This window comes from Peromyscus leucopus, chromosome 7 (genome assembly GCF_004664715.2).
Source record: "Peromyscus leucopus breed LL Stock chromosome 7, UCI_PerLeu_2.1, whole genome shotgun sequence".
Lineage (NCBI taxonomy): Eukaryota > Metazoa > Chordata > Mammalia > Rodentia > Cricetidae > Peromyscus > Peromyscus leucopus.
The window spans coordinates 55,785,329-55,806,033 of NC_051069.1; the positions used below are offsets into that span (position 1 = coordinate 55,785,329).

Here is a 20,705-nt window from a genome sequence, read left to right on the forward strand (position 1 = left end):
GTATAGGCAGGACAAGGAGAGAGGAGAATTGGGGAAACAGAAAGAAGGGGGAGAGACACTGCAGCACGCCAGGACAAGCAGCATGTAAAGACGCCGGTAAGCCACCAGCCACGTGGCAAGGTATAGATTTATAAAAATGGGTTAATTTAAGATAAAAGAACAGTTAACAAGAAGCCTGCCACGGCCATACAGTTTATAAGTAATATAACCATCTGAGTGATTATTTTATACATGGATTGTGGGACTGTGGGGTTTGGTGGAACCTGGAGAGAAGCCCTCCAGCAACACCTACAAGGCCAAACAAGCAATAGGTGCCAAGCTTCTTTCTTGTGCAAATTAAGTTTTTATTCCTCCTCAGCCAGGTGCTGTTCCTAGATTTTCTCCTCAGCAATTACTCTGAGTGAACGTGCTTTTTTTAATCAAATACTACATGTTCTTACATAGGTTGTTTAGCCACCTATCAATGTCCCCCTCCCTATCAGAAAGCAGCTGCAGCTGGGATGAGCGGGAAAAGTGGCACCAAAGACAGTTTACTTTCTTGTGACTTATTGACCCCTACCATTTTACCTAGCCATTTCTAGATTATAGTTTGAGCACATAAATTCAGTAATTGATCTTAGCCTTTAGTTGACCCTACCAGAGAGCTCCCCTTTAGTCACTCCCCTTTTGGGTTGTGATTGGAAGCTGACCATTAATTGCTTTATGTGTGGGTCCTTATCACCTCTCTCTGCGACCCTGAAAACATCAAACCTTGCATTGCTTTGCCAAAGAACTACTGTGTGGGTATATATACTGGCTCTCTGAGAGCTCTGAGAGAATAGGATTGATGGAAAAGAACAAAGATGAGGACAGAGATGGAAATAACTAGGTAGAATGATGAGAGAACAGCAGGAGAGACTGAGAGGAGCTGAGTAAGAGAACAGAAAAGAAACTGTGTAGATAGAATTGCCATAGAAGAATTAAGTGAGTGGACTAAAGACCTCAGTGTGCTTAGATTCATTGAATATCCCTCAGATTAGAATCCTCAGCTGGTTGGTAGGACTCTTCCCGGACCCTGGAAGCAAACAATATAGGCTGGACCTAATATTGTTTGCATTAGCCAAAATCCAGATGTAGATAACAAGTTGACTTTTTTTTCTTCAAATGCATGTTTCTTTGGGGTCGGGGGAAATCACTCATTTACAGACAGAAAGACAAATCCTAGATTTGTCTAGTGAAATGGATAACAGTCAGAATGCAGACTGGCTGGACAAGGGAATCTCAAGGCTTGTTAGAACTTTCTGCCTACTGATTATGGAGGTCTTTAGGCAGGCACGACTTTCAAAAACCGTTTGCTTCCACAGTCCTTTGAGCAGAATGCAGGTCTTGCACAGAAAGCATAGTGCAATTACATTGGTTTCTTTTTTGTTTTTTTTTTTTTTTTTTTTTTTTTTTCTTTTTTTTTTTTTTTTTTGGTTTTTTTTTTTTTTTTTTTTTTTTTTTTTTTTGTTTTTTGTTTTTCTGTTTTTTCAAGACAGGGTTTCTCTGTAACAGTCCTGGCTGTCCGGGATTCATCTTGTAGACTAGGCTGGCCTTGAACTGCACAGAGATCCACCTGCCTCTACCTCTCAAGTGCTGGGATTAAAGATGTGCACCACTAGCGCCCAGCACATTGGTTTTGTGAGATAGTACTGGTTGGCTTGACCTCATGGCTGTCTGCTTCAGCCTACAGAGAAGACTGGAATTATAGGTATGGCCACCACACCCAGTTTCAGTGAGGATGATTTTTGAAGGTAGATATCCAAGGATGGCTAATTTTATCCGTTTATTTTTCTATAGCAAGTAGGGATGGACACGTGATGACCTCCTGTCCAAATTCTAGGAAGTATATTTTCTTGGATGCTTTTGAGTTCTTGCAAGTTACCAAAATATTGTATTTTACCAATTCACTGGAGTTTTAAAATCCCAAGCAAACAAGCCCTTGTAGGAAACAGCTTCCCCATTAATAGATGAGGAATTAAAGCCAATTGCCCCGAAATTTAATCCACTTGGAAACTTTCAATAAATTTGAAATGATGGCTACTGACTATAGAAGGATGATTGGTTGGCTTTGAGAGTAACTGCGGACTGTAGGAACTGAGATGAGACGCTGACGCAAGTACAGGATCAACTTCTCTGAAGAAATACAACAGCAGGGAGTACCCCATTACTTACCCATTTTCAAAACCTAAACAAGCAGGTAAGAGTTCTTGAGACCTGTTCTAAATCTAAAGAATTAAACATTAATTTAAATGCATCCACCTAGATTTTTACTCAAATACTATAAAGCCATGTGATTTAATATATTAACTTGGATAATACAATAGCCTTTGTTTCTTTTGCTAAAGACTGAGTTATATGCTTGTGTGCATTTGTGTGTGTGTGTGTGTGTGTGTGTGTGTGTGTTGTTAGATTAGGTCTTTGGTTTTGTCTCCACCTAGTGGCCATTTTGGTCTTTTCCGTTTCATTACAAAGAGGGTAAACCAATTACCCCGTTTTTATAGCTAAAATAACGTATCATATACTTTTTTTTTGCCAATAATTTATACACAGAAGAGTTTGAAGTGGCATACACATATGGTGATTGAAATTTTTTTCATTTTTCTTTATTAATAAATTTTCTACTCTATGTACCACCCACAAATCCCACCTCCTCCATCCTCCTACCCCCCATCCCTCCCTCCTAAGCCACCCCACATTCCCACATCCCCCAAATCAAGGTCTCCCATGGGGAGTCAGCAGAACCCAGCACACTGAGCCTAGGCAGGTCCAAGCCCCTTCCCATGCACCAAGGCTGCACAAGGCATCACACCACAGGCACCGGATTCCCGAAAGCCTGACCATGCACCATGGACGGATCCCAATCCCCCTGCCTGGGTGCCCCCCAAACAGTTTGAGCCAAACAACCATCTTCCATATCCAGAGGACCTAGTCCAGTCCCATGGGGCTCCACAGCCACTAGTCTACAGTTCATGGGTTTCCACTAGTGTGGCCCGTCAGTTGATTGGAAAATTTAAAAGACAAAGCCATAGGAGAGAGAAGAAATAAATTACCTAAATTAATGCAGTTACTGCCACCGAAAATTAAATAACCTCCAAGTTTTTGATGTTGGAGAAAATAGGAAACAAGAATTGTGTGATTCTTTATATTTAATCAAATAAACTACATTTTTTTTATGAGTAAAATTTCAGACAAACTTTTGTTTTCTAACTAAAATATGCTTAATTGTTAACCTGTAGAGATACACCAAACATACAAGAAATTTAGAAACCTTGATGAACTATACAAAATGAACAAAACTTGTATCTACCCTCAGATTAGGTGCAGAATATAGTTGGGGTCCCCAAAGCCTGTCTCCCACACTCTCGATGTTTCCTTAAAGCTAGCCACTGTTTTTACTTCATCGTCTTCACTTAATTTCTACTACACCATGGAATAATTTACAGTGTACGACATCACATCTGCGGAATTCTCCCACATTCCTACATAAAGAAGGAGCTTGCTCTTTTTCATTGTGGTATTCTAAGAACACAATAATTAACAGGTGGTACATCTTATTTCAAATTCTTCCTCGAGCCTTAGGGCTCTGGTGAATGGTGTTACTGGGAAAATTCTAGTGAGTGTTTTTGGTGCACCCATTCCACAGTTTAGTATGTGTCTGATATTAGGACCCTGAAGTACTTACATTCTTCTTTAGTAAAAGCCGAAGGGGGGGCGGGACGGACACGGGACAGCTCTTCAAACTGGTCACATAAACTTGGACTTTTGTTTTTGACAAACTCTCACTATGTTGCCCCGGCTGGGTGCAAACAATCCTGCCTAACCTCCATGGCCAGCTCAGATGTCCCTCAGCAGTAGAGAAGGAGAGCCCAGTTGCTATGGTGCCTCCAAGCCTGGCGACTGCTGCTGGGACTGTTTCCTGTTTGTGGGTTCAGCAACCACCCTGGTGTGGGGAAGCCACATCTCCTTGCAGCTTCCATAGCTTGGCCTGATGACAAGCGGTGTCTCGTGTTCCTCAGCTATTGGGATCTCCTCTTCTTGTCATCTATCTATTTGTCTGTCTTTCTCCATGCTCTTACTGAGTTCCATGCCCTATTCGTACTGATCTGTGAGAGTTCTTTATATAATCTGGTCCTGATTGTTTGTTAGCTAATTGTGTTTCGAAAATGTTCTCCCACTCTGTGACTTGACTCCCCACATTCTTAATAGTGACTTTAATCAAGAGGGTATCTTAATTTTTATGTTCTCTGACTTGCTGTTTTCTTTTGATTAATGTCTTTTATTGCTTGCATAGGAAATTGTTCACAACCCCAAGGTCGTGAACATGTTCAACAGATATCACCTAGAAGCCTTGGTATTCCACCTTTATGACTATAATCCATCTAATCTGCTGTTTGTGTTTATAATACACCAGGAGTCAAGGTGTTTTCCAGAGGAACAACCAATTCATCTAACACCACTGCTTGAAAGGCTCTTCTCTCTCAGTCACACCCCAAACTCACACACACTTTTGTTTATATCTGGTGCTCATACATGGTTAGGTCAGTTTCTAGACCATTCTCTCCCACCAATGTGGTTTAACGGTTGCAAACATGAAATTATCAATTAAGAATAAAAGTGGGCCTGCGGTGGTGGTGTAGGCCTCTAATCCTAGCACTCAGGAGGCACAGGCAGGCGATGTCTGGACTCAAGGATCAGTGGCAGATGTGCAGCATGCATGTGCAAAGGTTTGTTTTGGAATTTAAAGATGGGAGACAGGCATGGTGGTGCATGCCCTTAATCCCAGCACTTGGGAGGCAGAGGCAGGCAGATCTCGATGAGTTCAAGGCCAGCTTAGTCTACAGAGAAAGTTCCAGGACAGCCAGGGTGGTTATACAGAGAAACCCTGTCTTGAAAAACAAAACAAACAACAAAAGAAGAAAAAGAATAAAAGTGGAATGCAGTAAAGACAGCCATATGGGGGGAGGGCATCTCCTGAATTTGTTAAAAGCCTTGTCAAATTATTTAACTTTCTAAGATAATTTAACTTTGCACATTTAACTTTGGTAAAAGTAATGCAACTTTTTAATAACTTCAAAAAGAAAAACAGAATTAGCCGCTCCTTCAAACAAACTCGATTTTCTGACTCACTTCCAATTCTGTGGGCTTGTCACCTGTAAAACTGGTGATTTTGTGAGCTGACATAGACTGTGAGTACAAAACTCGGAAACTACAGTTATTTAGTAACTCACGGCCCCAAAGTTATGAATTCATAGTAGGGAATCACGGTCGTGGGCCGGTGGCCTATTCCAGCACTCACACCTTCTATGTCCCAGGTGGTGACCAACCCTTGGGGCTTTGGATCAGACTTTGCTGAGTCACACCCCAGTTTTGTGGCCTTGGGCACTTTCCCAAACCTTTGTGGCTCTCGGTTTCCCAGCCACGCAACTGAAGCACCTCTCTTGAGAAGCTGGGTCCTTTGCGTGGCTCTGTATCTAAGGAATCGCAGCGCCCGACTACACGTGGGGTGTCTGCTCACCCAGCCCGGGAGAAATTAGCAGAGCCCTGGAGGCCCGGAGCATCCGCGGTCACTATGGCAACCTCAGACGCCTCGCGTTCCAGAGCAGCCGGTGGCGGAGTTGGGAGGCCTGGTGGCCTTGGGCAGCGGAGACCCCAGTGGCATGAGGCGGCAGGAGGCGCTGGTGGTGACGGCAGGGACAGCAGCGGAGGCGGGCCGCGACGGGGAACAGCCGAGGCCCACAGGGCTGGGGTGCAGGGCTCGTATAGAGCCCGGCGGCCCCCAAGAGCCCCGCCAACAATGTAAGTTAAGCTCCAGCCTCAGACCATGGCCATGGGGTCGTGGGGCCATGGGGGACCAGTGACAACAAGGCTGGGGACCCCAGGGTGGAACTGGGTGGAGCCCTGAAGATTTCTAGGGAAGGGGTGGAGAGCTGCTGTTTGGCAAAGACAGAGATAAAGACACTGCCAGAAAGCACCCCATCCTCTGGTGCGGGAGCCTCCAGATGCTCTGGCTAATCTCCAGAGAGGCAATCAAGGAGAGGTGTGGTGTGTGTGTGTGTGTGTGTGTGTGTGTGTTGTGTGTGTGTCTGTGTCTGTGTGTCTGTGTCGTATGTGTGTGTGTGTGTGTGTGTCTGTGTGTGCTGTCGTGCAGGCCAGAGAACAACCCTAGGTGTCATTCCTCAGGTTCCATCCAAGTTTTGTTGAGACAGGTGTAATGATTGGAAGTATGCGGTAGGGATGTGACTGCTGTTGAGTGCTGTGATAGTATCCACCCTCCAGGCTTTCTATAAAAATAAGAGTATAAAAGTAAAAAAAAAAAAAAAAAAAAAAAAAAAAAAAAAAAAAAAAAAAAAAAAAAAATGCAGATAACAAGGAAAAAAAAAAAAAACCAGAGCTACCATTCACAGTCCTCCCCCCATTGTCCGCATGACAGCGTATGACATCATAGCTGATGAGCATACGTGGTTCTTTCTTTTCTTTCTCTGTCTCAGCTTTTCCTTTTCCTTTTTCTTAACTGGGGACTCCCTCACTAGCTTTTTATCTCAATTTTCAATCCAAATTGCGTTTTGGGTTTCTTGGTGCCATGCAGTCGACAGGGGGCTGCATTCTGAGCAGGCAGCTCCTCTCGTAGAGCATTGCTCCTCTTGCCCAGTCACTTCCTGTGAAGGTCATGATTCTTCAGAGAAAGTCTAAAGCAGGCTAAGTAACACACTGCTTCTGCTCACATGACTAACTTCAGGAAACAAGAGTGAGGATCTAAACGTGTCTGGCCGTACGGTTTTTCTGAGGCCCCATATCAGAAGTGCCGGTCTGCACTCAGGACAGTACCTCCTGCTCTCTGTGCTTATCAGAACAGAGAGATTAGTCAAGTCTTAAATATGTAAAGAATTTGTTGAGTTCTCTAGGGCTCCGATTGTGACAGGAAGCCATGTTTACAGACGTGTATGCAGCGGTGTGGTGCTAGTCTACCTGAAATAGCTCTGCTGTCCGTCTCTTAGCCAAGCTGGTTCTAAATTCCAATGGTGAACAGAAAGACTTCTGCCTCTAAGTATTGATGGCTGGTTTTCAAAGAATCAAGAACGAAACAACAATAAATAAAAAGAAAAGAAAGGCTATAGGCAAAAAAAAAAAAAAAAAAAAAAAAAAAAAGACGGTTCTGGCTTGCAGAACAGGGAATCTTCCCAGGAACTGACATGTGTAAAGCTGACATTAAAATGTGAGTGGCAGTTCCTTAGGTAAAAAAGTAGGAGAGAGGCTGGTCAGGCAGAGGTGACATGCAGGTGGGTCTGATAGAAGGGCTGGGGAGGGACTGAGCCTGGAGAGCAACAGTGAGGGGAGTCTGCAGACTCCCCAGGCCAGGAAGCACATGGCGCTTTTGTCTCCGAGGTTCTGCTCTCTGGGAGATTGAAAGGAGGCAGCAGGGCATGGGAAAGATGCAGTCTGCTGGGAGAGGTAGCTGTGAGAGGTGGGGCTAGCTAGGGCAGAGAGAGTCCTGAACTTATCTGTGGTTAGTCTCCATGGGTTTTTCGCTTGTTTATTTTTTATTCATTGTTTGAGGGGCTGGTGGGGGTGGGGGGGGTGGGGGGGGAGGGGTGTGGTTCGGGCGGGTGGGCTGTGAGCCAGGGGGGGTCAGAGATGTTCTCTACAGAGCAGAAACATCGTTGTTTTTTTTGGAGTGTGCTGGGGAGGCTAGAAGGGCGGGACTGAGCTGGAGGCTAGCTGGATGAGGACTGGGAGAAATAAATAGACAGAAGCGAACAACTAAGGACTAAAATGAAGAGGCTGAGGAGGCTGAGGGGAGGCTGGGGAGGCTGGGGAGGCTGGGGAGGTGAGGAGGCGAGGGGGGGGGAGGGGGGGGGGGGGGGGGGAGGGGGGGGGGGAGGCTGGGGGGGGGGGGGGGGGGGGGGGGGGGGGGAGGCTGGGGAGGCTGGGGAGGCTGGGAGGCTGGGGAGGCTGGGGAGGCTGAAGGTGGAGGCTGGGGAGGCTGAGGGAGGCTGGGAGGTGGGAGGCTGGGGAGGCTGAGGGGGGGGGGGGGGGGGGGGGGGGGGGGGGGGGGGGGGGGGAGGCTGAGGGGAGGCTGGGAGGCTGAGGGGAGGCTGGGAGCGAGGGGGGGGGGGGGGGGGGGGAGGCTGAGGGGAGGCTGGGGAGGCTGAGGGGAGGCTGGGGAGGCTGGCCTAAGCATTTAGCTATGCAGGTGTGAGGACCTGAGTTCAAACCTCAAGAGCACATAAAGCCAGACACAGAAGCGTCCATCTGTAATTTCAGTGGTGAGATGGGAGGCTAGCACAGGAGATTTCCTGGAAGTTTCCAGAACACATAGCCGGGCACATGCAGTGGCAAGTAAGAAAGAGACAAGAGACCCTGTCTCAGGCAATTTGGAAGGAGTGGACTGAAATCTGAGTGCCCTCTCGTTCCACATACACACTGGAGCATATGTACTCACACACACACACACACACACACACACACACACACACACACATACACTCACCTGGAGTGTAAAATCCAGGCACAGATCTGGATTTTACCTTACTCTTTACTCTGTCCTCATCCCCAAGGAAAATGTCAGGAACAGAGTAGGCCTTTAATCAGAAGTCATTGCTGGGCATGGTGGTACATGCCTGTAATCTCAGCACCAGGAGGCTGGGCAAGATGGTCTAAGGTTCTACAGCAGGCTGGGAAACACAGGAGGACCAGTCACAAAACAAAGCCAACAACAAGCCCCGGACCCCTCCTATTGATAAGTGAAAGTTCACGAAGGTAATGAGAACATTATGAGAGAGAATCCTGAAGCTTACCCCGCACACTCAGGAATTACACAAAAGTATGAAGTCCTCCAAACCAGAAGTAGTGATGAAAGAGATCATCCCAGCTGGGCAGTGGTGGCGCACGCCTTTAATCCCAGCACTTGGGAGGCAGAGCCAGGTGGATCTCTGTGAGTTCGAGCTCAGCCTGATCTACAGAGCGAGATCCAGAACAGGCACCAAAACTACACAAAGAAGCCTTGTCTCAGAGATGATAGATAGATAGATAGATAGATAGATAGATAGATAGATAGATAGATAGATGATAGATAGATAGATAGATAGATAGATAGATAGATAGATGATAGATAGAAGCCATCCCAAGAGAGAGCCTGCAATGCAAGCTGTCTATTTCTAAGGGATGAGAGGCTGTTTTTTTAAAAAGCTATTCATATAGGAGTAATGGCTAAAAGGCTGGGTAAAGCTGATGATAAGCTAATTATGAATACCTTTCCAGGGAAGACATTTTTATATTGCGAGCCCCATAAAAGAATCAAGGAGGTTTTGGAGGAAGAACTTTCTATCAAGAGGGATGAATGCCATGTAAAAAGCCCACCTGCTGGTAAGCCACAAGGAAGTGTGTTTGCTAAATGGATATGAATTTGTCTATTTGATGGCAGCGTGGTTATTTTATTCGTGATGAAATGATAACCATCAAGAGAAGTCAGTTCCTGGAAAATCTTAGCTTTTTTTTTTTTTTTTTCTTTTTTGCCTATGTCCAAATCTACACGTAGAGGAAAACGAAGTAGATTTTCAATGTATGTTTTTCTGTCCATACTTGTGAATGATGTTCTTTCTATTTAATAGTAAGTAGAATGTTTCACATGCTTGGGACACACCGTAACATTTTCAGATTATCAATATAGATTTGCTCAATGGCAGGGGTTCCCAAATGTTACATTGTATTGGTTACCTGGGAGTTCGTTAAAAGCAGCTTCCTGGACATGCTCGACTACCGAGTTCCGATGGTCGGTGCTCCTCATGCAGAGACCCTCCCAGCCAACACTGTTCCAGCACACTGTGAGCCACCGAACTAGGTCAAATCACCATGGATCATTTTAGAAATACACAGTTCATGAGTCACTGACAGTTCTCAGGATAGGTCATATGATGCCCATACTCTCTTACAGACATCATCCTGAGATGACAGGCCCCTCATGTCCATGATTTCTTTTCAGCAACTGATCATTTGGAAAGTACTTCCTGGCTTTCAAATAATCATGTTTTCATTACAATGTTCACGGGGTCCTGAATTTGCCAGAGAAAATACCTGGGTCAGTAAGATGGCTCATAGGGTAAGGTATCTGCTGTGAAAGAAAGCCTTGTTGACCTTGGAAGTTCAATCCTTGGAACCCACAACCTCTAAATTCCCTTCATGTTCCTGGTGTACAATACCCCGACAAAAGAAACTTCAGCAGAGAAAGCTTATGTAACTCACAGTTCTGAGTCACAGTGCACGGCAAGGATGTTGAGGCAGGAACTTGAAGCAGCTGGACATATCCACAGTCAAGAGCAGAGAGAGAAAATGCATGCATGCACACCCACTACTCAGCTTGCCCTCTGTAATTTAGTCTAGGACTCCAAGCCCAGGGGATGCTGCTGCCCATTGTGTGGCTGGGTCTTTGCATGTCAATTAGCATAATCAAGACAGTCCCCACCAACATGCCCACAGGTCAACCTGATTTTGACAATCTCTCATTGAGAGTCTTCTAGGTGATTCTAGGTTATGTAAAGTTGAAAATTAGAGCTAATTCATCACAACATATAAAGGTGGAAAGAGAGAATCAACTCCGTAAAGTTGTCCTGTGCCCTCCACATGCATGCTAAAGCACATACATTCCTTCACACACACCATGCACACATACATACTAATAAAACGTAAAATAAATGGAGGAACCATGAACCTCAGACTCCAGTGTTCAGAGAACTGGCCATCTTCTGGGGTGGACTGTTCTGGGAAGGTGGGGCCCAGTCCCCTTACGAGTTTCTGACAACCTCAAGGTGTATCATCTAGACCCCAGCCCACTCTGTGTTTCTAAGGAGCCATGGTGTTTACTTTTGGGACTTACTGTATTACCAATGACACAGAGCATCTTCAAGAAGAGCTTTAAATCTACTCTACATGCTGTGAATAGATGTAGAATGACCTACGGAGCCTACGTGCACTATGTTCTTGGTGATTAAGCAACTTTTTCCAAGTAATTATAGCAGTTTGGATTCAGCTTTGTTGTTTTTAAGGACCACACAGAAGCTATTTGCCTTACATAACATATTTGCCATTCTCTGAGGAGGAAACAAATGTTGTATCATTCTTACTGAGTGCATTTGACTATAAGACAGCCTAAGAGAATAGGAAATAAATATTCATTTTTCTAAGTATTTTCAAATATTCATTTAGCACGCAGCTATCCAGGCTGCATTTTTATAGCATCCACCAGAGGGCGCACAAAGGTACTATTTTGCCTAGAAAACTTTCCAAGTGTTTTAAAGGGCTAGTCCAGAATAAGGAACTAGTACCCAGAGAGGGTGACAAACTCCTCCTGCCTAGCAGCAGTGTGGGCAGCCCCTAACTAGTCACCAGACCTTCTAGCAGAGTGTGCGGGGACAGACTGATCTTTGAATACCTGATGACAGCTGTATCTTCTCACACATCATTACTGACAGCCCAGATTCTGCATCCAGCTTTCAAGTATGCGGTAGTAGCTATGTACAGATGCTGCCAGTGAGTGCACGTGGCAGGCTGCCTCCGTGTCTTGGTCATCCTTTGTTCCTCCTCTTCCCTGTTGTAAGTACAGTTTGGTCCCCATGAGTTTGCAAACATTTCCAGGTTGCAAGTAACCTTTGAAGACCAAAGCCTGTGACTCCTCCAGCACATTCATATTCCCAGTGGCATCTGACACCGACGTCTACTCCTTTTTTCCCTCTGCAAGCCTCAACGTGGCCTCGGGGCCACCAAGCCCCACCCCTGAGCTCTGCTCCTATCCCCTCTCCACCTTTTCTCCCTGACTTCTCTGCCTCCACTTGGCCTCTAAAATATGGGTAACTCAGCCCCCTTCTTCTTTTTCCAGACAGGGTCTCTCTATGTAGCCCTGGCTGTCCTGGAACTCTCTGTGTAGCCCAGGCTGGCCTCAAACTCCACTGTGGTCTCCTCAGTCTGTTCTCGACACAGAAACCAGATGGTCTACAAGATGAATCATGTCAGCCACACTCAGACCTCTACAGTGTCTTTTCACCGTTTAAAATTAAATTCTGGTACTTGGGAGGTAGAGGCAGGAGGGTCAGGAATTGAAGGTCGTCTTTGGCTATATCACAAGTTCAAGGCCAACCTGGACTACAGAATATCCATCTCAAAATAAAAAAAATGAAAAAGGCAAACACTAGAGTAAGTCACATTCTCCTGCTCTGGGGTCCTGAAAGATTTTTGGGTTGTCCCGAATTATGCAGTAAGTGGCAGAATCACACTCTAAATTCAAGTCTGTCCCAAACCCATTGACTTTCTACTCAGGATGGTATCTGGTGACACACAGCCATGACCAGTGGGGTTTGGGCCACTCCTCACCGACTCAGCGTTTAATGTGCCGGATGCTTCTTCCCCAGGGTCTGTGACTCTAAGCTGTCCCGGCTTTCTCCCTGGAACACCTGTTGTTGTTGTTGTTTCTTAAGAACTCTTGGTACCCCTTGGCCAGCCTTCGGGTTTTCCAGGGCGATGTCCACCTCTTCTGGTCTTGTCCCACTCACTGTCCCGGAGTTCCTCCACAGTGACCTTACTAGGACACTCTTGACGTTTGCGTCTCTAGGCAGACTCTCTCCCGGGTGGCCCTTAAGCCCTCAGGATCAGCATGTCTAGGACAAAACTCCTCCCTCCTGACCCCACCACACCTGGCCAGCTTACCCCTCCCCTGCATCAGTATCCACTAAGTGACAGGGCCACCCCAAAGCCCCTCCTCCGCAGGCAGCTACAGCCCACATCTGATAAGGCTTAGTTTGGCTCAAGATCTCAAACCATTGGCCATATGCTAGGTTCGCCCGTCAAATAGTCTATTTTTCTCTAGAGTACATACTTTATCAGAACCAGTTGTCAACATTAAAAAGTCAGGCTCATGCCTGCAATCCAAATACTTGAGTGGAAGTGGGGATAAGCAGGGTTCAAAGTCATCTTGGCTACACAGAGCCTGAGGCCAGCTTGGGTTATATTAGACCTTGTCTTAAAGAACCAGAAAAGGTGGGCTGAGAGATGGCTGAGCAGTTAAGAGCACTGGCTGCTCTCCCAGAGGACCCTGGTTCAATTCCCAGCACCTACATTGTGGCTCACAACTGTCTGTGACTCCAGTTCCAGGGAATCTGTCACCCTCACAGACATACATGCATGCAAAATACCAATGCATATAAAATAAAAATAAATAATTCTTTAAAAAAAATAAAAGAAGACTCAGAACCAGAAAAGGGCCTGGGATACAACTCAGTCGTAGAGCACTTGCCTAGAATGCACAAGGTGCTGGGTTTGATCCCCTCCCCCAAAGTCCTGTAGATTCGTGTATCTGTAATGTATAAGGGGTTCGATACATACCAGCTGTCAGGTCAAGATTCTGGGAATCACTGAGCAGAAATCAAATCTCTTGAAGTTTTCCTTCCCCTGGTCAAATCTCTGAACATGTTCACACTGGGAGATATGGCTCAAAACCGGCCTTTCAAGTTCTCTCTGTTCATCTCTCAGTCCACACACAGGCAAAAGAATCAAAACATATTTTTTTTTTTTTTTTTTTTTTTTTTTTTTTGCTTTTTCGAGACAGGGTTTCTCTGTGTAGCTTTGCGCCTTTCCTGGAACTCGCTTTGGAGACCAGGCTGGCCTCGAACTCACAGAGATCCGCCTGCCTCTGCCTCCCGAGTGCTGGGATTAAAGGCGTGCGCCACCACCGCCCGGCTCAAAACATATTTTTAAAGATAAGTTTAACTTCCCAGTGAGATCAACCTGAGACAATGGCTAGACTCTTTGGGGGTGGGGAAAGCATGGGTTGTTTTATAATTTTTATTGTATTTTATTTCACTACTTAAAATTTTTATCTTTTTTAATTATTAAATTTTTTAAATTTATTTTACATACCAACCACAATATTTCCCCTCCCTCCTCTCCTCCCGTTCCCTCCCCCACCTCCTTTCTACCACCCCCCTCCACTCCTCTGGAAGGGTAAGGCCTCCCATGGGAGTCAACAAAGTATGGCATATCTAGTTGAGACAGGACCAAGCTCCTCCCCACTGCATCAAGGCTGAGCGAGGTATCCCACCATAGGGAATAGGTTCCAAAAAGCCTGCTCATGTGCCAGGGACAGATCCTGGTCCCCCTGCTAGGGTCCCCACAAACAGACCAAGCTACACAACTGTCACCCACATGCAGAGGACCTAGGTCGGTCCCACGCAGGCTCCCTAGCTGTTGGTCCAGAGTGTGAGCTCCCACAAGCTTGGGTCACCTCTCTCTGTGGGTTTCCCCATCATGATCTTGCCCCCCCTTGTTCATATAATCCTTCCTTCCTCTCTTCAACTGGACTCTTGGAGCTCAGCCCAGTGCTTGGCTGTGGATCTTTGCATCTGCTTCTATCACTTACAGATGAAGGTTCTATGATGACAATTAGGGTGGTCACCAATCCAATCACAGGAGAAGGCCAGTTCAGGCACCCTCTCCACCATTGCTAGGAGTCTTAGCTGGGGTCCTCCTTGTGGATTCCTGGGAGTTTCCCTGGTACCAGGTTTCTCCCTAACCCCATAATGGCCCCTTTTGTCAAGTTATTTCCTTCATTGCTCTCCCTCTCTGCCCCTCCCCCAACTCGACCATCCCCATCCCTCATGTTCCCATCCCCCATCTCTCTTCTTTACTGCTCCCCCACCCCAGTTTACCCAGAAGATCACATCTATTTCTCCTTCCCAGGGTGATCCATGTGTCCCTCTTAGGGTCCTTCTTGTTAGCTAGCTTCTCTGGGGTTGTGGATCGTAGCCTGGTCATCCCTTGCTTCAGATCTAATATTCACTTATGAGTGGGTACATACCATGTTTAGACTTTCAGATCTGGGTTACCTCACTCAGGATGATTTTTTCCCTAGTTCTATACATTTGCCTGCAAATTTCATGATGTCATTGTTTTTCTCTGCTGAGAAGTACTCCATTATGTAAATATATGACTTTTTTTTATTCATTCTTCTGTTGAGGGGCATCTAGGTTGTTTCCAGGTTCTGACTGTTACGAATATGCTGCTATGAACATAGTTGTGCAAGTGTCCTTGTGGTATGGTGTTTTAAAATTTTTAAATTTAGGATAAAAATCCACAGAAAAAGGTCTCTGGATAGAAATGATCCAAGGATATGAGGAGAGAAAAGAATCTAGAAGGTTCTAGGACAGGATCTGCATCTTTTGTGCCTGCTGCTCTCTTCCCTCCCTAGACAGGTGTGCCAGCTCTGAGGTCTTTCGGCCCTGCCCCTGCCTGTCCTCTGGCTACCTTCTTAAAGCTGCATGCCTGGAACACAGGGAGGTCGCTTCCCCCAAAGGGCAGCTGCCGCTAAGGCTTCAGCACTTCTCTGTTCCACTTGGATACCTCAGCTCTGGTAACTTCTTCACCCAAACACCACATCAGATAAACAGTGTTGTTAGTAGTTTTTCTATCAGCCTCCATCTCCGAAGCAGTAATCACTTGTGCACAACTGCATTTGACTTGGCGGTTTTTTAACACTTCTTAGCATCTTCATGTGCATTTTGAGTGTTTTCTGTTCCCTTGTAACCGTTAGCACCCCGGTAAGGTGCATCAGAGGAGCAGAGCCAAAGAAGGCTGGTGCAACACTTCATATCCAATTCAGCGTGGCCAGTCTGCTGAACCCTGCCTCAGAGCCTGGACTGCTTTCTACCGAAATAGGGCAAATCCGAAGCTATTATTGGTCTCTCACGGACTGTCTTCACCTGCTCTTGGGAGCAGCGGCTGGGAGAAGCCTTTCCTCTCTCTAGACAGGACAGAAGAGGAAACCGGCTTGAGCAGGAGAGGAGATTTAGGTTAGATACGAAGAACCCTTTTGGTTTTGTAAGATCTCGACAGAAAGAGATTGTGAAGTCTTCCTTTAAGGACCTAGAAAAAGGATGACACTCATCTCGACAGGCAGCTTTGGCTACTGCCCTGGGGTAGCACTCTGTTTGGCAAGTCCTCTGAGCTGCGGCTGTGGAGATAGAGCCAGAGGCCACACTGGGACAGCGAAGTCACTGTCCTCGTGAAGATGATAGCAACCTTTTATTAAACACAAAGCACTCTGTATCCATCTCATCCCCATCCGAGAAGAGCCTTCCGAGGTGGTGGTATTCTTCTTGTTTCAAATCTCAGGAAGCAGACACAGTAGGTTTGAACAGTCGGTGCAGGCCTCACGGCTGCTGCGGGGAGAGCTGGGCCTGAAGCCCCATTCTGCTCTGAGCCCAGAGATGGCACTCCTTCCTAGGCAGTACTTACTGTGCAACCTTTTAGGGAGATGCCAAGTGTCGTGAGAGTGTCAGTGAGACCGCCGTGGATGCGGAGCCCTGGGTCTGTGGAGAATTCTCAGCAATACAATTTGCATGCTCAAAGTCAGAACAAGAAGTCAGCAGCTCACCTGAGTCACTACCTCAGTCAGCGTCCTCAGTCAGCGTCGGCTGCGCTTTTCTCTGTGGTTAAATTGTCTTAGAGAGGGTTGCTGTTGCTGTGATAAACTCCATGAGGAAAGCACCTGAGGAGGCAAGGATTCTTTCAGCTCGTTACTCTCAGGTCACACTTCATCCGTAAGGGAGGTCAAGGCAGGAGCTAATGCAGAGGCTGTGGAGGGACATTGCTTCTGGCTCACTCTGTGCTTTCTCATATACCCCAGGGCCACCTGCTCAAGTGTGACACCACCTACAGTGAGCTGGGCCCTCCCTCATCTATCATCCATCAAGAAAATGCCCCCCCCAGGCTTGCCCAGATGCCAGTCTAGTGCTGGAATTGCTCAGTGAGGTTCCTCTCCCCCAGTGACCCTAGCTTGTGTCTCACCAACATAAAGCTAGCCAGCACAGAAGTTAAAGAAAAACATAAACAGATGATTTTAGGATACGGAGGGGATCCAAGTACAAAGCATTAGCACACAGCATTAGTAATGCTTAGACATGTGCTAATGTGCAGACACCCTTTTCAGGACTCCAGACCTGTCATTTGCCGGGTGACAGTACAGACACCATTTCCCAGGTGTTCAACCGTAACAGCAGAGCCAGTGAGCTGTGGATTTTTCATGGGGACTTTAAGCCACACCTGGCTCATGGCTTTTAGGAGATTTCCTCAGTCTTGTGAATGGTTTTCTTATTTGTGGAAATATTTCCACTTATTGAGGGAATTGAATTAGAATCAGCTATGGAAAACTGAATAGTATACAGAATGTATTTTATTTATTCTTGATTCTTTTGTTTTGCAATATGTTACTGTATTGACTTGCCATGTCTTTGTGGAGACTCAAATGTAACAGCATATAGTGATTTAATTCCATGTAGTAATAGTTGGATGCATGAAACGTGTTAAAGAATAAATAGATGAGAAAACCCTAGGGTGGCTTGATTAATTAAGTCAAATATACCTCTACCCAATTAACTGAAAGGAAAGTACTTTTGAAACACTTTGTGCTGGGAAGAGAATACACTACTCACCATCATTGTCTTGTTTTTAAAATGTTCACAGTGGCCCTGGATGGAATTTGGAGCATTAAAAGGAATCTCCCTGTGGGAGGCATGATACCAGGACAGCAGAGCAGAAACAGTTCACTCCCACAAGCCAAGTACTATTCAAGGCACGGAGGGCTGAGAAGTAAGACCCCTGTTCCCTTGACTCCCGCAGGGGCCCTGGGGGACTGCTCAGCTTGGGAACAGGTGGCGCACCACGAAGACCCTCAGCCAAAGCCAGCCTCCCTGCCCCGCTTCTGTCAGGTCACACTTTACTTACCTGCTTTGTCCACCTGGGACTCACGCAGTTCAGCTAAGAAGCACACCTCTCCAGACAGCAGAGAAGTTCATATCTAGACTCACACATCTGACTCTTTCCTTTACTTCTTATGCACAAGAGTTACTGGTACACAGCCAGGCTCTAAGGGAGGCATCATGGGCATCCCTTTCTTCTGAAGGTGATGAAAGGGAGGTGAGGGAATTAAGGAGGGGCTGGGCAAGTCTTTTGCCCAGGCGAAAGTTTCACCTCACTCGAGGTACGTGGGTCACCTGCATAGTGCACTCTTCAGAAGACATAAGCTCAGAGAGAAGCTTCCTCACTCCTTACGGTCACAGTGTCTATTTGTCACAACATCTGTAGCAGAATATGGAAAGGAGACAGGGTCTGACACGGGAGCAATGTGCAGATAGTGTAGGGACACACAGCTGGCGCATGAGTCTTGAGTCCTGCACATCAGTCCACAACTGGGAGGTGACCCTGGGTGGAAAAATAGCAGCACACAGAAGCCAAGCATGGGCGTCCCTTCTTTTCTTTTCTTTTCTTTTCTTTTCTTTTCTTTTCTTTTCTTTTCTTTTCTTTCTTTTTAAAGATTTTTAGTTATAAGTGTGTGTGTGTGTGTGTGTGTGTGTGTGTGTGTGTGTGTGTGTCTGTGTCTGTGTCTGTGTTTGCTAAGTGCCCATAGAGGTCAGAGGTCAGAAACAGGATTAAATCTTTTGGAGCTTGAGTTAAAGTCATTTTATGATGTAGATGTTGGGATCCACACTCCAGTCCTCAGTTTGAGCAGTGCATGCTCTTAATCACTGAGTCAGCCCCAGAATATGTGTTCTTTGTTTTCTTTTTCTCTTTTGTTTTTTTAAGACATGGTTTCTCTGTGTATCTTTGGAGCCTGTTCTAGAACTCACTCTGTAGACCACCAGGCTGACCTTGAACTCACAGAGATCTTTCTGCCTCTGCCTTCCAGTGCTGGGATTAAAGGCATGTGCTACCACTGCCCGGCAGAATATGCATTCTTAACCAGGATATGAACCATCTCAGCAAATGCTATAAACACTATTGTTTCAGATTCTTAACATGTTATTTTATTTAAGCATTACACCAACCATAAGGAATCGACAGAATCCATTTTTCAGATGAGGATATTGAGGCACAGAAAGGCTGAAGAATTTATCCGGTGCTCCTTAGCTATTGAGAGGAAGTCCTTGCTTTGAATCCAGGAAGCCCATCTCCAGAGCCCATGCCCTCAACCATGAGGTGCTCCTGTGCCCAGAGCCCAGAAACTGGGTTATCTACTGACCCTAAGTGACATGTGGGCACAACACAAGTACCACAAAAGAGAAGGCGGGGATGGGTTTGTGCAATATGAATGATGCAGCTACCGAGAACTAAGACAAAAGATTGAAGGATAGAATAAAACAAGACTCAGCCACGGAGCATGGGGTGGCAATAATAAAGCAGTTGCCATTATTTACCACATGCGAAGCAGGACAGCAAGCATTTTACATAGTTGTATAGCCCACATGATCAAAAGTTGAGGATGATATGCTCCATCTTCCAGGCAAGAGAATTTGGTGACAGGAAGGACATGGTCCTTGTTCTGATAGTGTAGTGGAAATTACCAGCCTAAGCCCCTCTGGCTTTCCAAGACTGTGCTGTAATCCACTGGCTATCGTTACAGAGATTCTGGTCACTGGACAATAGGGTGGAGCCATCAAGTCACATAGCTGTGGTTAACCAGGCACAAATACCAGGGCTGTGGCAAGGCAGCATTAGAATCTGAGAGGTGAGCACATTTACAACCCACAGAGAAATCAGTGACTTTAGTAAACCTGATTTAACCTGTAATCCCTGGAACTCACTGGCCAGGCAGCCCAGCCAAATCAATGAGCTCCAGGTTCAGGGAGAGACCCTGTCTCAAAGAATAAGGTGGGGACAATCCAGAAACACCAACACTGACCCCTGGCCTCCATTGTCACATGTACACGTGTGTACACACAGTCTCATGCATACCTCTCCCCCAGTGTGTGTGTGTGTGTGTGTGTGTGTTCAAGATAGTGTGACTTTCCCAAGTTTACAGTTATGGCTATTCAGCTAGTCCTGAAGCCTGCTGTAGGGACTCCACAGCACCTGTCTCATCTGTCTGTCCTCATCACATCCCAGGGTTTGTTCACCTGCTCTCATCACTTGCTTAGTCTGCATCGTGCTAACAAACCCAAACAGAAAGGAAGTCAGTTAGCCACTGCTAAGCCTGAACATGCTCATGAATTACGTGGGTTCCTTATGACAACTCGATTGTGCTTCAAGTCAGGTGGGGTCCCAGGCGATTTCAGGACAGCACCTGAGCAATGCTGGCACTGCCCAGAACCACGCTCCAGCAGGGGCTCAGTGGCTGGCTGTGGCTCAGAACGCAGCACATGGCTTTCCTGCTCTGCTCTGCATGTGGACCACCGTGAGGAGGGTGCTGCTTGGGTTCAGTCTAACCAAACTTGGGTTGAAACGGGGTTAAAGATCATCTCCCCAAATAAAACACATTTGCTCACATATTCTTTTTCTCACTCTAGGATAAGACGGACACATCCTTCCACAGAGATGGAACTTTCGTTCTCCTAATGTCCAAAGACAGAAAGAAACTCAAGCTTGTTTCTCAATCTAAGATGTATGGAAAAGAAGTTTGTTAGTCTGTAATACCAATATATAAATCAGTCCAAGCCACAAAATACTATTGGGAAAATGTGCTAAGAAAAATATACTTGTTTTTAGTTTTCACAGTTGGGATGTATTAAGCTTCTGTTCAGCTTATTCTATTAAATGTATCAAACAAAGGCACAGCTCTTCATTTCAAGTTAAACATTATAAAGTCGAAACTCTACTTGTAGTGCAATGGGCTAACCCATTTCCTGTTTGGTATAGAGGGTGGTCCAGAC

General features: G+C 46.0%; 1 protein-coding gene across 1 annotated transcript; it reads left to right on the forward strand.

Annotated features, from left to right (window-relative positions):
- The first annotated feature begins 5,585 nt into the window (after positions 1 to 5,585).
- Positions 5,586 to 20,645, forward strand: C7H11orf97 (chromosome 7 C11orf97 homolog). The gene is made up of 4 exons (XM_028859600.2): positions 5,586 to 5,817; positions 9,280 to 9,384; positions 17,524 to 17,649; positions 20,343 to 20,645. The coding sequence occupies exons 1-4, from the start codon at positions 5,679 to 5,681 to the stop codon at positions 20,345 to 20,347; spliced, it is 375 nt and encodes a 124-aa protein (XP_028715433.1). The 5' UTR covers positions 5,586 to 5,678; the 3' UTR covers positions 20,348 to 20,645.
- The last annotated feature ends 60 nt before the right edge of the window (positions 20,646 to 20,705 follow it).

Bases quoted from the DNA above. Each gene is read 5' to 3' on its own strand.
- C7H11orf97 (XM_028859600.2), top strand. From the start codon at position 5,679: ATGAGGCGGCAGGAGGCGCTGGTGGTGACGGCAGGGACAGCAGCGGAG. The intron at 5,818-9,279 runs GTAAGTTAAGCT...ATACCTTTCCAG, and splicing joins CCAAGAGCCCCGCCAACAAT to GGAAGACATTTTTATATTGC. The intron at 9,385-17,523 runs GTAAGCCACAAG...AAATGTTCACAG, and splicing joins TGTAAAAAGCCCACCTGCTG to TGGCCCTGGATGGAATTTGG.